Below are 17,355 nucleotides of genomic sequence, written 5' to 3'. Positions count from 1 at the left end.
ATCATCCACACTTAAAACTGCCGCTGCGGATCAGCTTATGTGCTTAGTATGCTCGGGAGCTCAGAAACTCGACAAAAGTGGGGCGACGTGATGAGAATGCGTCTCCAACCGCCTTGAGCACATTGCTAACTACGTAACGCCTTAGTTCCGTCCGTTTGTGCCGTAGTTCAGAGGCAGCACACATGGCATTGTCTAACAAGTCCATTAGTAAGTCAAGCGTAGACACCAGACCAATTCTGCGGAAAAACACCCAAACATCCAGGAGATGAATGACACCGAGCTCTAACGCCAATGGACTCTCCTTTCCCGTAGGCCCAGAAGGAACAGCTCGAGATCCATCATCATCAGACCCCGGCTCGAATCCTAGCCACTCCAATGAGAGGATTTGGGTTGTTACACGCACATGCATCAGCAGCAAACGTCATCAAATCCTTCTCACCGTTCAGTAACATTCCATGACGGCCGTGTAATTGTCTGGCCGAAGCGTTGCCTACGTTCTTCACGTCAGACGTGATAGACCGCAAATTATTCCATCCGTGATATTAATTCGTCTCCATCGTTCCACACAACTACAACTTGCGAGGCTTTGTTTCCTTTCCTCCCGCCCGCCCGGTTATGACACCTCTGGCTTTGCCCCGCTCCGACCCAGCTGCACCCCTGGGCTCTGGTGAGCCCACTGGACTGACCTGATCTGGCAGTCCCCGACCTCGAGCAGAATCTGGCACCTGAAAAGGAAGCGACGTCAATCCCAGTCATCGGTCCAAAGAAGTGATGTTCTAATGCTCTGTCACTTAGGTCCCCCAACGCAACTTAAGATGCTCGGGAACGCATCAAGCCGCGTCGTTGCCCAGACCGTCGGCGCATCAGCACTGCCAGCCGGCCAGGTCAGGGTCAGCCATCGGGCTAGCCCCGCCATTCAGCATTTTGCTGAGACCGATGTGCACTTAGGTAGAATGCCAAGAAGCACAGCCAATGTCGTAAGACGTCTCGAAGCAGGCAATACCCGACATAGCATGACGGATAGCAGCCGAGATAGTGTGGCCGCGTACTAGACTCACAGTAACGGCATTGGGGAAAGATCAAGAGACGATCAGCCTCGAAAACTTCCGACCGAAATCGGTGGATTCCGATTTCCCGGAAACATTGCTTCAGGCTTAAGCACCATTTTCACTGTTTGTTAACGTCTTCCTATAAACCATTGAGGCCTGCTGCCTCCGCACGCCGATTATGTCAACGGTTTCCATTTAACTTTATCTTCCCATGCGACCGCCCGCGGCCGCGACAGGGCGTCTTCAGTGCTTGACTGCGTGATCCGGCAAAAGGCGACCATCCCCTGGCCATCAGGCCGGCCATCTGATCTGGTCCACCAGAGGCTTCACTTTACTTTACTTTACTTTGTTTTTCAAACTCCACGCTTAATAGGATACAGCCCGCTCGGCATGAGCATCATGCGTGGCCACGTCCAGGTCAAGTATTATCAGTCAGTGCAAACCAAACAGTAAAACGTGCGAGAAACCACGAGTTGGGTGCTCTCCCCCCCCCCCCCCCCCTCCACATACGAACTCAAAAATTGCCTTTGCTGCCCAATTTTCAGCACGACCACTCGCATCAATCGGGTAGTAGGTATCATCGTACAATGCTTTCAAGTCAGCTCCAACCGGTCCGAAGCAAACCGAGGGATATTTCTGGCTGCTTATTTAGCCGTGCTTTGACCAATGTTGGGACAGTATTTCATTCGCTTTGGCTTTGGATTTCGTAATTTATTTTGGATTTTGATAACCGGTCTTGGGTTTCGATGATCGGCTTTTTATTTTATTTTGCATTTGTTTGTGCGAAACGTTGTTTAAGAACAATTAGACTCCCTTTGCCCTAATGCCGCCATTTACGTGTGCCTACCCAAAGGGCGTACCCTAAGGACACTCTTACAGACTGGTTGCCCTAGTTATGGACACTGAATAACCTAAATCAACTGCATTGGCTGTCACGCCACGAGGGAGAGCAAACAGGGTTCTGGCTGATTTGTTCTTTGTAACCACCAAATGTCCAAAATGCCTTTAAAGCTTGCCGTGCTACTGTAAACAGCTTTCCTGATGGTAGTAAAGCACTTTTAGACCAAGTCTTCAAACACTTTATAGCGCACACTACGTGTAGTGTTCAGTTGCTTACTCTTTATGTGACTGCCGTGTTTTATTTGCGTGTTCCACGTTTTACGGAATGCCTTCAACTGTGCGTTATGTACCTTTGACGTGTGAACGATGCCAGTAAAGACAAAAATAGACCAACATACAGGATAGTGTTTGGATGGGACGGCTTGTCGCAGCACGGCCAAACCGGAGGTGTTCTGAGAAGTAATGCAACATATTTAAACTACACCGAGGTCAAACGGCTTGCAAGTAAAACAATAGGGAAAGGGAACGACACAGGCTCAGACATTGGACTTCCGTCAGGACCGAGTCGCAGTAATGCAGCGCTCTGTCTACGTGCGAAGTCTGGACAACATAACCGTCCGCGTATTCGACAGATGACAGATGAACACCAAGCCGAAGCAATCCGTGCCTCCATCGGCCTGACAGGTTAGCGTTAGCTTGATGCAGACAACGGTAAATCAAAAATATGATCGCAAGAAAATATGATTAAAGTAAGTCATGAGATGGAGCCACGCAAATCCGTTGTCATGTGTTGCATGCCCCACAAGCCCGCCCCGCGTGTGACCTGGCGCCGCCAGGGGGGCAGAGGGCCCGCTGCCCGGGCCGTGGTGCTGGCGTGTGTTGCGTGCCCCACAAGCCCGTCCCACGTGTGACCTGGCGCCGCCAGGAGGGCAGAGGGCCCGCTGCCCGGGCCGTGGTGCTGGCGTGTGTTCCGTGCCCCACAAGCCCGTCCCGCGTATTGCCAGGCACTGTCAGCGGGACAGAGAGCCCGCTGCCCAGACCGTGGTAGCGGGGCCAGCACAGCCGGAGCCGTGCTCTTTCCTACAGCGCCGCTCTTCTCCTGAATCGGATGAACCCATATTGTTGATGCGCGAAGCTCGCTGGAGGAACGGAAAAGACGAAAAAAATGTGCGCTATCATTCACGGGTGCATATTCCCCGAGGGCCCGTTCACTAACACAAGAGTGACGGGGCCTGGTGCATAGTGCTGTCTACACTATATGGGCAGCAATGAGCTTTAGACACTCTTGCCAGGGTGGAGCTCTATTACTTCATCGATTCCGATTCGAGAAATAGGGTCAGTGGCCAAATTGGTATTCACAGGTAGATGGCCAGCGATGTGCGATATCTTCATTATCCATTCTACGATCTGGCGGAGCTACGCCCTTGATAATTTTACATGAGATGCCTTCGTCACGCATACGGATTGTACCAAAATAACAACATCCTGGTAAAGATACTGAAGCCCACGACGCAGAACACACTTGGGCACGCAATGCGCCACCAGACGGCACCAGAACCGGTAGCTCACGATTGGGCCGCACCCGGGACACCAGCCCGACACTGGTGTCGCCCACATGAGGGACACTCAGATGTGGTAATGAGGCTGAGTTCATCAGTAGAGGGCAGCAGAGCCGGCAGATCATGATTGGGCAGCACCCGGGACACCAGCCCAACACTGGTGTCGCTCACCTGAGGGACACTCAGCTGTGGCAATGAGGATGAGTTCATCAGTAGAGGGCAGCAGAGCCGGCAGATCATGATTGGGCAGCACCCGGGACACCAGCCCAACACTGGTGTTGCCCGCATGAGGGACACTCAGCCGTGGCAATGAGGCCGAGTTCAGGAGCTTGTGGTAGAATGGCAGTCGCAGAGTCGCCAATCAACGGCCCTCAGCGGCCAGCCCTCCCCACCGCGGCCTTCCACCGGCGGGCGGGCCCGCTTCGCCTCGTCGAGCTGCCGCACCGGCCCGGGACGAGCTTCGCGTCTCTACAGAGCCACGCCAGGGCTCGCCTCTAACCGGCGGCGTTCCCCCGTTCATTGTCCTCTGTGGGACAATGAACACATTGTCTTGCAGTGTTGTCTTAAGCTGCCACTTGCTTTTGGCTTTATGCCCGTTTTAATCACCTCACAACGTGTTACGCCGTTGATGCCTTCAGATGTCTCTAGGATGGTTCGTTTCTTTTACTGCCAAGGTGTCAGGCCACCCAGTTAGAGTGTTCAGAAGTTTACAATGGCTCCTAAAAATGTCCACTAAGGCTGTTGTGCCGGTGTGTGAGAACAATGCCACTGATGCAGCCTTAAGAAGTGCTGGGCCTTCTCTGCGTCGCATGCTACATATAGCCGAACATCGCGCCCAGAACGGCGCCAACGTCCCAGCACCCGTACACTTACTGCGGCTGTGTTGTCTGCGCGTTACCATCAGTCGCCTCCAGGGAGCTGGATCGGACTGTGGAGGGTACCTCCAGCGACCTGGTCGCCGCCCGTCCTTGTGCAGCCCCACTGGCAGTCAAGGGCAGGCCGTCCCAGTCCATCGGGCGTACCATGGAGCGGAGTCGCACACCGCCGTCCGCCTCCACCAAGGCCTCGGGGGCCCGCCGGCCGGCCCAGCCGCCGCCCACCGCCAGCATGTCCGGCAGCGTCTCCAGCAGGCGGCTGCGCTGCCGCTGCATTCGCTCCTGGGCCGGCCGCAGCAGCGCCCGGCGGTCCTCGCGCAGCAGAAAGTGGCTCCGGTAGGCGGCGCCTGGTTCGCCGGCCGGCCGCGGCGCGCCGCCACCGGCGCTGTCCAGCACGCTGAGCGAGCGCGGGACCGAGCTGGAGCGGCGCAGCACACCGGCCGGCGCGCGCGGTTCGTCCAGCTGACGCTCGAAATTGGTGAGCGGAGCGCTGACCGGCTCGGCCGGGGGCAGGTCGAGGGAGAAGCGGGCGCTATTTAGGCACGCGCGACGCACCAGGCTGTTGTGGCTTCGGCCGTCCACGCTGACCGGCCGCGGCGGGCGGCCCCGCTCCACCGCCCTCCGCGACCTCCGACCCTCCATCGGGGTCACTGGCTGCGCACGGCCGGCGTCCGCAGAAGACCACGCCGACCGAGAGATCACTACGAGCACTCAGCGGCGCCGTCCGCTCGCGTGCTAACCCGCGGCCGGCAAGCACCCTCCGGACCGAGTTCACGATCGATTTTCGGCACAGATGGCAGCTCGGCGTCGGCCCGGTCGGCGCTCTGCCACCGTCGGGTGACCTCACCACACTGTGGCCGCGCCACCGCGACCGCTGGGGCGCGGCCGGACGGCGCAGCATCCTATCGGCCGGAGCTGGGCATCCGGTCTGCCCTCCCCCGCGTCCTGTTGTCGGCCGCAGCCGAGCGGCCGCCGCCGGCTCGGACCGACTCTGCCGACAGCGCGCGGAGGGCGGCCACCGGGAGATGCGGCGAGAGCCCCAGAGCCTGCGCCAGCCGCCCGGTGTCCGTTAGCAGGTTTGGCATTGCTCGGGCCTTTGAAGTGGTCACGCGTTACGATAGAATCGAGTGTTATGCTGAGCTCCGTATGTCGTGTGCGTTTAGCAGGTGAAAGGCATTTGCATTTAATTGTGCATCTTTCTGCGTTGCCATCATAAGGTGCTCCAAATAATTGTCTTCACGCTAAGCTTTTTTAAAGTAAATTGATTACAAGTATTTTGCATGGGTGGTTTTGGGTAAGGAGAAAATGTTAAGCATAGTTTGTTACGTGTTCCCCGAACGTCACCACCCAGGTTGCGCCGTCCTGTCCAACGGATAATTTTGTTTTCACTCTTTCGCCAGACAGGAATGCGGGGCTTTTAGGAGCCGCACAATGCTGCAGTATAACAGATCCGAGCCTGCGTTAACCCTCGTTGGCCAGTTGCCAGCTGACCTTTCCATTTCAGTCGGGTCAAACAATGCACCAGCTCTGCTCTGAGACTCGCACCTAGTGACACCGGGTTACGGGTCCAGCAGCTTTCCTCTACACCGCGGAAAAACCGAATTTTCGCATTGCATTGAGCCGACCGAAATTATGTTATACCTTAAGATAAAATCATGAACTATACATGACATGAATATCTACATGGCATACGACGTCAAAAAATGTTGGGTTTTCCCGTAGATTACAACGTGAAAGGCATCATCGCTCACGATAAATGTGCCGTGCCGTACTATGCCGTACTATGGATGTTTGATGTTGCGTTGCATACGTGGACTCGGACATACGTGTTCTTGTCCTTACCATTCGTATTGCCCTTTGCACCGTTGCATATAATGTTCCAAATTAAATTATACATATTGTTCCTAAGATAATGTCTCGTACAATGTTTCTAAATCTAACATGGATTTATTACCATACAGAATGTCTCCCGCCTGGCGCTGCACGGTATCTCTGACCTGCCTGAGTACCGCGCATCTCTTGCCTGGCGCAGTGCCGATGGTCTGTACTGTCTCATCTCGTGATAAGGACTTAAGTACACGCCGACAGCTTGGATACATGGGACGGCTTTCTCACCTGGCGCAGCGCAGACAGTTGATGTGCAGACGGACCCCGTGCACGACCACGAAGCCGGTGTTATACGTGCTCCTGGTGCAGAGGAAGCAGGCCAGCGTCTCGCTGCCCTTCGCCGCCTTCCTCGGCTTCAGCGAGCGGTACACCTTCTGGTGCCAGGTGGTGGCGGCGGCGACGGCATTGGCCTCCCTGCGGGGCGCAGGATCGAGCTCATCCGAGCGCAGGTCCACCACGTTGCGAGCCAGGCTGGCCAGACTGGTGGCCAGTCGAGCGCTGCGGTTCGGCCGGCGGTGCAGGCTCAGCAGCGAGGTGGAGAGCAGCGGCCGGCGACCGCGGCTGGCCGGCCGCTGGTCCACCTCCTCGCGCGGGAGGCTGGAGGCCTTCCACATGATCATGGACCGTCAGCCGACCCGACCCGGTCTGCTTGACGCACGGCGCCAGCCACGCCAGCTCCGTTCAATCGCACAACGCTGTTACACGTACGCAAGGACGCGGCTCGCGTCCTCGCCACGTCGCCCGTCGGGTCCACGCGTCCGGCGCGGCAACGCCGATCTGCTAAACATCTCCAGTGCCCCGCCGCCGTGCCCCCGGCGCCCCCACTGCGCAGCTCCCTCAGTCGTCCGTCACGGCCACTCTCGGACCGGTGCAGGTGGTGCCGCACCTGCCTGTCCGTCAACAGCGGCGGCGGCGGCCGGCGCGCGCCCGCGCCGGCCGGCGGCGCCGCCCTGGCCCGCGGCCCGGCCGCTGGCGGCGCCGCTGCCCGTGCCCGCCTGACCCTGAACGACAGCGTGTCCCGACAAACTGACTCAGCGTCAGCTGCTGCAGGCGCGAGGTGCGACGGCTCCGTCTTGCTTCACTATGCGCGAGCACTCAACGCCGGCATGCTCGGGGTTCCCGGCCAAACGTGGCGCAACAGCGGGAAGAATCGCGAAAGCGCAGCGCCTTTACAACCCGTGCTGTCCGAACCCCGGCTGATGACGCCTACACGTGTCGTACCTTCGGTGAAGCGTTAGTGGATGAGCATCAGCATGTCAGTGCCTTGTTGTCGTTTGAAGCTGACACCGTTCCGCGGAAGTCCATCACGACATGCCACGACGTAAACACCACGCATCACACGCAGCCGGTCGTTTATTTGTTCCCAAGGATCAAATGCAGCAGCTGACGTTTCACACGCTTCGCTATATCTTCGAGCATTAATGCCAAACGCAAAAAGAATGAAGGCCGAACAAACTCCACCAACATCGTTGTGGACATCATCAAGTCCATCAAAATGTCGACAAATGTCTCCTAGTATCCTACAAAGAGCGTCTACGCTCCAAATAACGAGCCTCCGTCCACTGAGGTCAGAGCTGATTGAACGCACACACTGCAGGCAGCCGACATCTCAGTGACGGCAGGCTCTGACTGATGCTAGAGAGCGCTGCTCACCAGCGAGGCGACGGCCGACCACGGCGCACAGGGCCCCGGCGCCACAACCTCCCCGACCAGCAGCTCCACAAGTGGCGGCCGTGTCCGACACGGCCGCACACCCAGCGCTGGCGTCTGGCTGAGCTCCAGCCCAGACGCTGACGACGGAACTCCAAACCCGACACCGGCGTCTCACACAGATCCACATCACGCACTAACGGGGGAGCTTCACAACTGACACCGGCGTCTGACACAGCTCCAGCCCAGACGCTGACGACGGAGCTCAACACCTGATACCGGCGTCTCACACAGATCCACATCACGCACTTACGGGGGAGCTTCACAACTGACACCGGCGTCTGACTGAGCACCAGCCCAGACGCTGACGACGGAACTCAGCACCTGACGCCGGTGTCTCACACAGATCCACATCACGCACTAACGAGGGAGCTTCACACCTGACACCGGCGTCTGACACAGCTCCAGCCCAGACACTGACGACAGCGCTCCACACCAGATACCGGCGTCCGACAAAGCTTCAACCCAGACGCTGGCGGCAGAGCTCCAAACCTGACACCGGCGTCTGACACAGCTCCAACCCAGACGCTGACGACAGAGCTCCACACCTGACACCGGAGTCTGACACAGCTCCAACCCAGACGCTGACGACAGAGCTCCAAACCTGACACCGGAGTCTGACACAGCTCCAACCCAGACGCTGGCGACAGAGCTCCAAACCTGACACCGGCGTCTGACACAGCTTCAACCCAGACGCTGACGACAGAGCTCCACACCTGACACCGGCGTCTGACACAGCTTCAACCCAGACGCTGGCGACAGAGCTCCAAACCTGACACCGGAGTCTGACACAGCTCCAACCCAGACGCTGACGACAGAGCTCCACACCTGACACCGGGGTCTGACAAAGCTCCACACCAGGCACCGGGGACGGAGCTCCACACCTGACACCGGGGTCTGACAAAGCTTCACACCAGACGCTGACGACGGAGCTCCACACCTGACACCGGCGTCTGACACAGCTCCACACCCGACACTGACGACGGAGCCCCTCGCCTCACACTGGCGTCTGACACAGCTCCACACCAGACACCGGCGTCTGACACAGCTCCACACCAGACACCGACGACGGAGCGCAAGCCGGCAGGGCCCGCCGACCGGTCGCCGGCGGCCGTGCCGTGCCGTAGCACCGCCCGGCGCCGACCGCCACACAGCGCCGACCGCATCACAGCGACGGTCAACCCGGCGCCCCGCCCGGCCGGAGCCACCCGCGCCGCTCCGCAGCGGTCACCACCGGCTACGGCCCGGCGCGGTCCGGCAGACCTACGGCGGTACCCTAGACGGACTCGGTCCGCTGGCTGGTCCGGCGCCGCCGGCCGGCCGGGGCGGTAGGCCGCGCACGGGGAGCGGTGCCAGTGACAGCCCCCTGCCCGTCGGCCAAGCGGCGTCAGTGGCCGTGCTTGGGGCCGTACATCTTGACGCCGCGTCGCGCCGTCATGCGGCAGTGCTTGGCCAGCAGCGAGCCCAGCTTCAGAGTGGGCGACGTCAGGTCCCTGGAACACCGGCCCACGTCAGGCGGCCCACGTCAGCCAGCCACGCCGCGCCCCAGTCGCAGCCACGCCGCGCTCCAGTCGCAGCCACACACGGCCACGGCAAGTCACGCGTAACCGGGCGGTCTGCGCGGCGGTCCGTTACAGTTCAGAACCGGCCCAGAATAGACTTGGTATCTGGATAACCAGGACAGCGTATTTAAGCATTTGAATGACAGGCCACGGTGCTGTTACGGACTACTACAACGCTCTACATGCTGGGTCCATTTCAACGTTACCCGGTCGCACAAGCATAACAAGTTAAAATATTTTTCTCCAGAATAACCTCCAGCAGAAAATCAACATAGTACCTAGGTACAACAAATCGTTATTCCACTTCAAACAGCAATTTTTATAATCTGGCCGATGCCCTTCATGAAGAGAAGCATCGATCACTTTTTTCATCGCCCTGGCGTTTCCGACCACGGCGGCAGAGGCCCTCAGCCAGAGGGCGACACTCACTCGACATAAGGCAGCAGCTCGTCGCCGGTCCACAGCTGTTTGATCGCGAACAGGGCCTGGAAGCGGCCGACCGCCTCCTCCGGCAGGTCGGTCGCCTGCAGCCGCACCACTAGCTCGGGGCTGGCCTCTCTGTTGACCACGGCCAGACCCCGCAGCTGCTCCAGGTCGGTGGTCACTCCTGCAGCAGCGCGTCAGGCCGCCGTCAGGGCTCAACAGCGTCCAACACGACCGCTCGTGCTAGTTCGCCGCTAATAAAATCGAGTTACCTCCCCATTATCAATCGGTTGTGCGGGTTCGAGCCACTTTAACATTGGCATCAGCATGTACACGCGTCGCCATATGGTAGTGTGTGCTGACCAAACATACTCGACGAGAATCTGAAGTTGATAACGCGGATACCGCATGGCACGCCGACAAAGCCGCGCGCTGGCAGCTGTAATCCCCAGGGCGTGACTAGCCCGACCGCAGCTATAATCCCCAGAGCGTACCCAGCCCGACCGCAGCCATAATCCCCAGAGCGTAACTAGCCCGACCGCAACCATAATCCCCAGAGCGTACCCAGCCCGACCGCAGCCATAATCCCCAGAGCGTACCCAGCCCGACCGCAGCCATAATCCCCAGAGCGTACCCAGCCCGACCGCAGCCATAATCCCCAGAGCGTACCCAGCCCGACCGCAGCCATAATCCCCAGAGCGTACCCAGCCCGACCGCAGCTATAATCCCCAGAGCGTACCCAGCCCGACCGCAGCCATAATCCCCAGGGCGTAACTAGCCCGACCACAGCTATAATCCCCAGGGCGTAACTAGCCCGACCGCAGCCATAATCCCCAGAGCGTACCCAGCCCGATCGCAGCCATAATCCCCAGAGCGCACCCAGCCCGACCGCAGCCATAATCCCCAGAGCGTACCCAGCCCGACCGCAGCCATAATCCCCAGAGCGTACCCAGCCCGACCGCAGCCATAATCCCCAGAGCGCACCCAGCCCGACCGCAGCCATAATCCCCAGAGCGTACCCCGCCCGACCGCAGCTATAATCCCCAGAGCGTACCCAGCCCGACCGCAGCCATAATCCCCAGAGCGTAACTAGCCCGACCGCAGCTATAATCCCCAGGGCGTAACTAGCCCGACCGCAGCCATAATCCCCAGAGCGCACCCAGCCCGACCGCAGCCATAATCCCCAGAGCGCACCCAGCCCGACCGCAGCCATAATCCCCAGAGCGTACCCAGCCCGACCGCAGCCATAATCCCCAGAGCGCACCCAGCCCGACCGCAGCCATAATCCCCAGAGCGTACCCAGCCCGACCGCAGCCATAATCCCCAGAGCGTAACTAGCCCGACCGCAGCCATAATCCCCAGAGCGCACCCAGCCCGACCGCAGCCATAATCCCCAGAGCGTAACTAGCCCGACCGCAGCTATAATCCCCAGGGCGTAACTAGCCCGACCGCAGCCATAATCCCCAGAGCGCACCCAGCCCGACCGCAGCCATAATCCCCAGAGCGCACCCAGCCCGACCGCAGCCATAATCCCCAGAGCGTACCCAGCCCGACCACGGCCATAATCCCCAGAGCGCACCCAGCCCGACCGCAGCCATAATCCCCAGAGCGTACCCAGCCCGACCGCAGCCATAATCCCCAGAGCGCACCCAGCCCGACCGCAGCCATAATCCCCAGAGCGTACCCAGCCCGACCGCAGCCATAATCCCCAGAGCGTAACTAGGCCGACCGCAGCCATGATCCCCACAGCATACCCAACCAGACCGCGAACAAGACGCCCTTATAAATCAGCTCGAGAGCGCCCAAATAACCGGCCAGGAACTGTCTTCAATGCATCTGAGAACGCGAGTGCTATGCGTGGCGGCAGACAACTTTCAGATCCCGCCACAAGACGCCATTACCGAACATTCCCCGTTTGGTTGGAATCCATTGTGGCTGAGCCCTCATACCCAGACCAGACCGAGCCCGTCTCGGCGTGCCCCCAGGGAGGCAGGCGACGGAGATGATTCGCCCTCGGGCACGCTCTGGCGTCGGGAAGGGGTGTAGTCCCGCCTGTTCACCCGACTCACCCTCGGGCACGCTCTGGCGTCGGGAAGGGGTGTAGTCCCGCCTGTTCACCCGACTCACCCTCGGGCACGCTCTGGCGTCGGGAAGGGGTGTAGTCCCGCCTGTTCACCCGACTCACCCTCGGGCACGCTCTGGCGTCGGGAAGGGGTGTAGTCCCGCCTGTTCACCCGACTCACCCTCGGGCACACTCTGGCGTCAGGGGGCGGTGTAGTCCTGACTGTTCACCCTACTCACCCTCGGGCACGCTCTGCCGCCAGGAGGCGGTGAAGTCGGCCAGGTTGAACGTCTTCATGGTGTGCAGAAGCAGCCGGGCGAACAGCCGGGCCACCTCGTCCTCGTGGAGCGTGAACAGCTGCTCACCTGACAGGCGGCGACAGGCGGCACCGTGTTTGACGACACTCTGGTACAGTGTTCCCCGGGCCGACAGCAGTATCTGACGTGTCAGCCGATACTCAGACACCGACGGCATACCGCGCGACGCACGGCGGAGTGTAAGGCAGCTGTGCACACACCGCAGGCTGCAGCAGCGACGGCAGAGAACAGGCTGCTACAGCGTGCCTAAAGGAGCCGGAAAAAAGGTGCCAACACGCCGCCAACTGAGTTTATCTGAGGGCGCCAGCGTCGCTATATGCTACGCTTCTCCATGGACAGTTCCGCACGTTAGAGCGACTTAGACGTGAGCATCGGCAGCTGGGGCAACGCTTTCGAGCGAGATACAAGCTGTTGGGCAGCGCTCAAACGTCCCCAAACTGGCTCAGTCCTCGAGTCCAGGTTAGGTCAGGTCAGGGCAGGTCAGGTCAGGTCAGAGCAGGGCCTGGCTGCGCACCTGGCTGCTCCGCCGGCTCGGTGACGGGCCGCAGGTAGCGGTCGAAGCAGGCGGTCACCACGGCCTCCGGCTCCAGCTCTGAGAGCGTCTCCAGCGTCGGCGGCCGCCGCACCGCGTCGGCCGACCACGAGTTCTCGTCGATGAACTTCATGACCAGGCTGAACACGTGGAACTCGTACTCGCACTCCAGCTGTCGGTACTGGCCTGTGACGTCACACGCGCCGGTCAGACGCGGTCGGATGGTCAGAGGCAGCTGGATGGTCAGATACAAGAACAGTTAAGACAGCCCCTGTACGTGACGCTGGGGTGTGTCGTCACACAAGTCCGAGGCAGGCCGACAGTTTTTGGAACATGCATAATACACCACAGGAAACCACCCAGGTCTGGTCGAATTAAAGGGCGACTCAGAATGGCGAACAATCATTGTGACTGACGAAGGGGGGGGGGGGGGGAGATACTTCATAGACATCCACGTGCTGATCACGTCTGCGTAGCATTTCCAGACTGTGTTCAATATGCACAGCAATATGTATAAAACATGCAGTTTACATGAACTTACTGAAAAAATCAATGAAGGCAATCTTGGAACACCGATCAGATGCCACCTACAGATCACCTTTTCAGTAGTCAAAACCACGTGATGTCTCGTCATTGAACTACGTTCTCAAGCCAGTTAAACTCACAGAGGGGATGTGCGCCAAAATCCGCCTTTGTGTCGATACGTATGCAGACAGGCACGACAAAACCGGCGTGCGATGGCTTGGTGCATTGTATCGGACGAGACGACGACCACATCTGTCTTGACCTAGGACCGCATCGGTTTGCTGCAAAAGCAGCATTGTCCCCTCTGACCGCAGCACCGAGACCGGAGTGGAGTGGAGCGTGTCGAGCCGGCCGCGCGGCCGCCGGGCGTACCGTCCATCAGCAGGGCGTGGCATTGCCGGAGCGCCGCCTCCAGCTCGGCGTCGCTGGCCTGGACCGTGTGCGCCAGCTGCGCGGCCGTGAAGCCGCGGCCCGGCTGCAGCCGGCCGGCGTACGGCTCGGCCGCCAGCAGCCGCCGCAGCCGCCGCAGCCGCGCGCGACACTCGCGCAGCTCCAGGTACGTGCCGAACGTGCCCTGCACCTGTCGGGGGGGGGGGGGGGGGGGGCGGGGAGACTCAGGACGCCGCCCGCCGCCGCGGCTCCCGTCAGCAGGCGAGGCGCCAGCGGCGGGTGCGGTGCACGTATACCAGGCGTCAAACGTCGACGTTTGCGGTCGGCCTTGATAACCACATTGACGTAACAGGCCGTTGAGGTGGCGCGTTCCACTCATCTACTGACAATGTATCAAGTCCCACCTGTTGGCCCATCACACCTGTCGGACCGCCATTTCCGGCCTGCTGGTCCGTGATGGCGGCCATGGTGAGCGGCCATGTCCCACCTGCCGGTCGGTGACGTGTCGCGGCTGGTCGGCGGCCACCTCCTCCGGCCAGCTGAGCGTGTCCAGCAGCAGCAGCGCGTTGGACGTCTCGGCCTCCCGCACCTCGTACGTCCGCTGGCCGGTGCAGATGACGGCCGCGTCCGACGGCTCGCCGCGGATCACCAGACTGACGGAGTGGGGCCAGCACACAGGGTACAGACGGGCCGGAGCAGAGGCTCGGTACACAGGGTACAGACGGGCCGTAGCAGGGGGCCGGTACACAGGGTACAGACTGATGGAGCGGCGCCGGCACACAGAGTGCAGACTGAGGGAGCGGCGCTGGCACACAGGGTACAGACTGATGGAGTGGTGCCGCCACACAGGGTACAGACTGACAGAGCAGCGCCGGTACACAGAGTGTAGACTGATGGAGCGGAGCCAGCACACAGAGTGCAGACTGATGGAGCGGCGCCGGCAAACAGAGTGCAGACTGATGGAGCAGCGCCAGCACAGAGTGCAGACTGATGGAGCGGCGCCAGCACACAGAGTGCAGACTGATGGAGCAGCGCCAGCACACAGAGTGTAGACTGATGGAGCGGCGCCGGCACACAGAGTGCAGACTGATGGAGCGGCGCCAGCACACAGAGTGCAGACTGATGGAGCGGCGCCGGCACACAGAGTGCAGACTGATGGAGCGGCGCCAGCACACAGAGTGTAGACTGATGGAGTGGCGCTGGCACACAGCGTGCAGACTGATGGAGTGGCGCCGGCACACAGGGTATGGATGGGCTGGAGCAGAGGGCCAGCACACAGGGTACAAACTGATGTAGCGGCTCTGCCACACAGGGTACGGACTGATGGAGCAGTGCCGACACACACACACAGCCTGCACACTGATGGAGCGGCACTGGCACGCAGGGTACAGACTGATGGAGCGCCGCCGGCACACGGTGTAAAGCTGATGGAATGGTGCCACCACACAGGGTACAGATGGGTTGGAGCAGAGGGCCAGAACACAAGGTACAAACTGATGTAGCAGCTCTGGCACACAATGTAGACTGATGGAGCGGCGCTGGCACACAGGGTACAGACTGATGGAGCGGCGCCAGCACACAGGGTACAAACTGATGGTGTGGCTCTGACACACAGGGTGATCTCTGGCATACAGGGTGATCTCTACAGGGTACAGATAAGCAGGAGCAGGGGCTGGCTGGCACACAGGGTACAGACTGACTGAGCTGCACCAGCACACAGGGTACAGACTGATGGAACAGCACCAGAACACAGTACAGACTGATGGAGCAGCACCAGCACACAAGATACAGACTGATGGAACAGCACCCGCACACAAGGTACAGACTGATGGAGTGGTGCCACCACACAGGGTACAGACAGACAGGAGCAGGGGGCTGGCACACAGGATACAGACAGGCAGGGGCAGGGGGGTGGCACACAAGGTATAGATGAGCCAGAGTAGAGGGCCAGCACACAAGGTACAGACAGGCATGAGCGGGGAGCTGGCACACAAAGTACAGATGAGCTGGAGTAGAGGGCCAGCACACAGCATACAGATGGGCAGGAGCAGGGGGCTGTCACACAGGGTATGGATGGGTCAGAGCTGGGGCTGGCACACATGATGGACATGTGCCAGAGCAGAGCTCAGGCCATGGAGAAGAGATAGGCTGAAGTGCCAGCTGGCCCCCAGGGTGGACCAGGGCCCAGGCAGGCTCACAGGATAGGTGGGCCAAAGGAACTCCCCAAAAATCATCATGAGATGCAGGCTGGCTGGAGGTTCATACAGCTCCTGACATTATTTCCATGCAGAGTCCTCCCCTGATGGTATTGCATTATCTGGCCGCATCATGGACCCTACACTTATGGTTGCATATGGTCAGATTGCATAGCATGCTTGAGGTTAGGTGCCAAAAAAGCAATGTATTCAATGAAGAAGATTTCACCTCACCAGCTGGCTTATGCCACAATAACAGTGAAGCTGTGGTGTGATTGGCATGATTCACACAAATCACCACTCACCTGCCTCCTTGTACAACATGTTCCAAGATGTGGTTGTCAGCTTCAACCAATGTCATCTGTGATGCATTTGAAAGGCAGCCCTTAGCAAAATACAGGGTCTGTGCCTTGGGCAAAAGTTCTGCAACTTGCAGCTTTGCCTTCTCAGCAATGATGTCAACATTCTGAATTGACCTAGAAAAGATAGCATGCACAACATTTAGAATAACATATTATCAAAGGTGTCTTATGTGAAGTGAGATAAATAAATGCAATTTTGTTACTAAAGACATGTTTTCCAAACATAAAGACAGTATTGAGCTCAGCCCACATGTCATGCACAGCTGGTAACTTTATATTCAACCCACCATCCAGCCAGGTGAAGATAGATATATGTTGCACTTATCAATGCAGCATGCTATGAAACAGGTGCCTGCATTAAGTTGACCATTTCTAGCAGGTTGCCATGCTAATCATCATGTTTATGGATGGGCCACACAGATACCCAGCTTGGTGAAATGAATCCCAGGCCAATAGCTGGCTTTATAAATTGTATTCAGCCACCTGACTATATGAAGTGATAATGAATGCCACAAAATAAATTATTTCAGGGCCGATCATATTTTGCGGGACCAGACTTGCTCAACAATATTCACATGTTTATCAATACCAACAGAACCTTTAATCAAATGTATTACTGCATTGCACAATGTGGTATTAATTGAAAAATTTACATGGATCAAGAAAATCTAGAGCCAAGCCTGAACAGCTGTATTTGAGACCAATTTTAGATTTCTAGATATTGCACAAGCATAGTTTTAGACCGAACAACACACAAGGTAACACAACTATTGGCCATTTCCCAATTTTTTACTGACACCAATAAGACATGCAATACCATTAACCAGATACCTGACACAAGAGGAAGATAGTGATATTTGTTTTCAGATCACAAGTGTCTAAGCCATCACATCCCAACCTGTACAAGAGCACAAACCTGGATCCAAGGCAATCCTGCATCCTGCTGCTATGTTGAAGCAAATGATCCGAAGGTATATAAATGACACGCTAACCCTGCCTTCAAAGGTTAGGTACGTCCGCGTCTTGTTGTGGATTCACACCCACGCCGCCTTCCCTAATGGTCTTGA

At 58.5% G+C, this 17,355-nt stretch overlaps 2 protein-coding genes across 2 annotated transcripts; both read right to left on the bottom strand.

Annotated features, from left to right (window-relative positions):
* Nucleotides 1-613: 613 nt before the first annotated feature.
* On the bottom strand, nucleotides 614-7,020 carry LOC119102175 (uncharacterized). The gene is made up of 2 exons (XM_037225525.1): nucleotides 6,439-7,020; nucleotides 614-725 (listed from the first exon to the last, which is right to left on the bottom strand). The coding sequence occupies exons 1-2, from the start codon at nucleotides 6,828-6,830 to the stop codon at nucleotides 614-616; spliced, it is 504 nt and encodes a 167-aa protein (XP_037081420.1). The 5' UTR covers nucleotides 6,831-7,020.
* Nucleotides 7,021-10,003: 2,983 nt separating this feature from the next.
* On the bottom strand, nucleotides 10,004-17,355 carry LOC119102173 (sister chromatid cohesion protein DCC1; the record flags this gene model as incomplete). The annotated part of the gene is made up of 8 exons (XM_037225524.1): nucleotides 17,205-17,355; nucleotides 16,232-16,402; nucleotides 14,219-14,384; nucleotides 13,877-13,921; nucleotides 13,714-13,783; nucleotides 12,799-13,002; nucleotides 12,207-12,332; nucleotides 10,004-10,089 (listed from the first exon to the last, which is right to left on the bottom strand). Coding segments are annotated over exons 1-8 (891 nt in total), but the record flags the coding sequence as incomplete, so codon positions are not given.

Source organism: Pollicipes pollicipes, unplaced genomic scaffold, assembly GCF_011947565.3.
Source record: "Pollicipes pollicipes isolate AB1234 unplaced genomic scaffold, Ppol_2.1 Scaffold_56;HRSCAF=61_pilon_pilon_pilon, whole genome shotgun sequence".
Lineage (NCBI taxonomy): Eukaryota > Metazoa > Arthropoda > Thecostraca > Pollicipedomorpha > Pollicipedidae > Pollicipes > Pollicipes pollicipes.
The sequence above is the reverse complement of the archived record's forward strand: the minus strand, read 5'-3'. Positions and strand labels throughout refer to the sequence as shown.

What these genes read in the sequence shown, in the direction of transcription:
- LOC119102175 (XM_037225525.1), bottom strand. Translation starts at nt 6,830, where the DNA reads ATGATCATGTGGAAGGCCTCCAGCCTCCCGCGCGAGGAGGTGGACCAG. An exon ending in AACTGTCTGCGCTGCGCCAG is followed by an intron (nt 726 to 6,438) that starts GTGAGAAAGCCG and finishes CTTCCTTTTCAG; the next exon opens with GTGCCAGATTCTGCTCGAGG.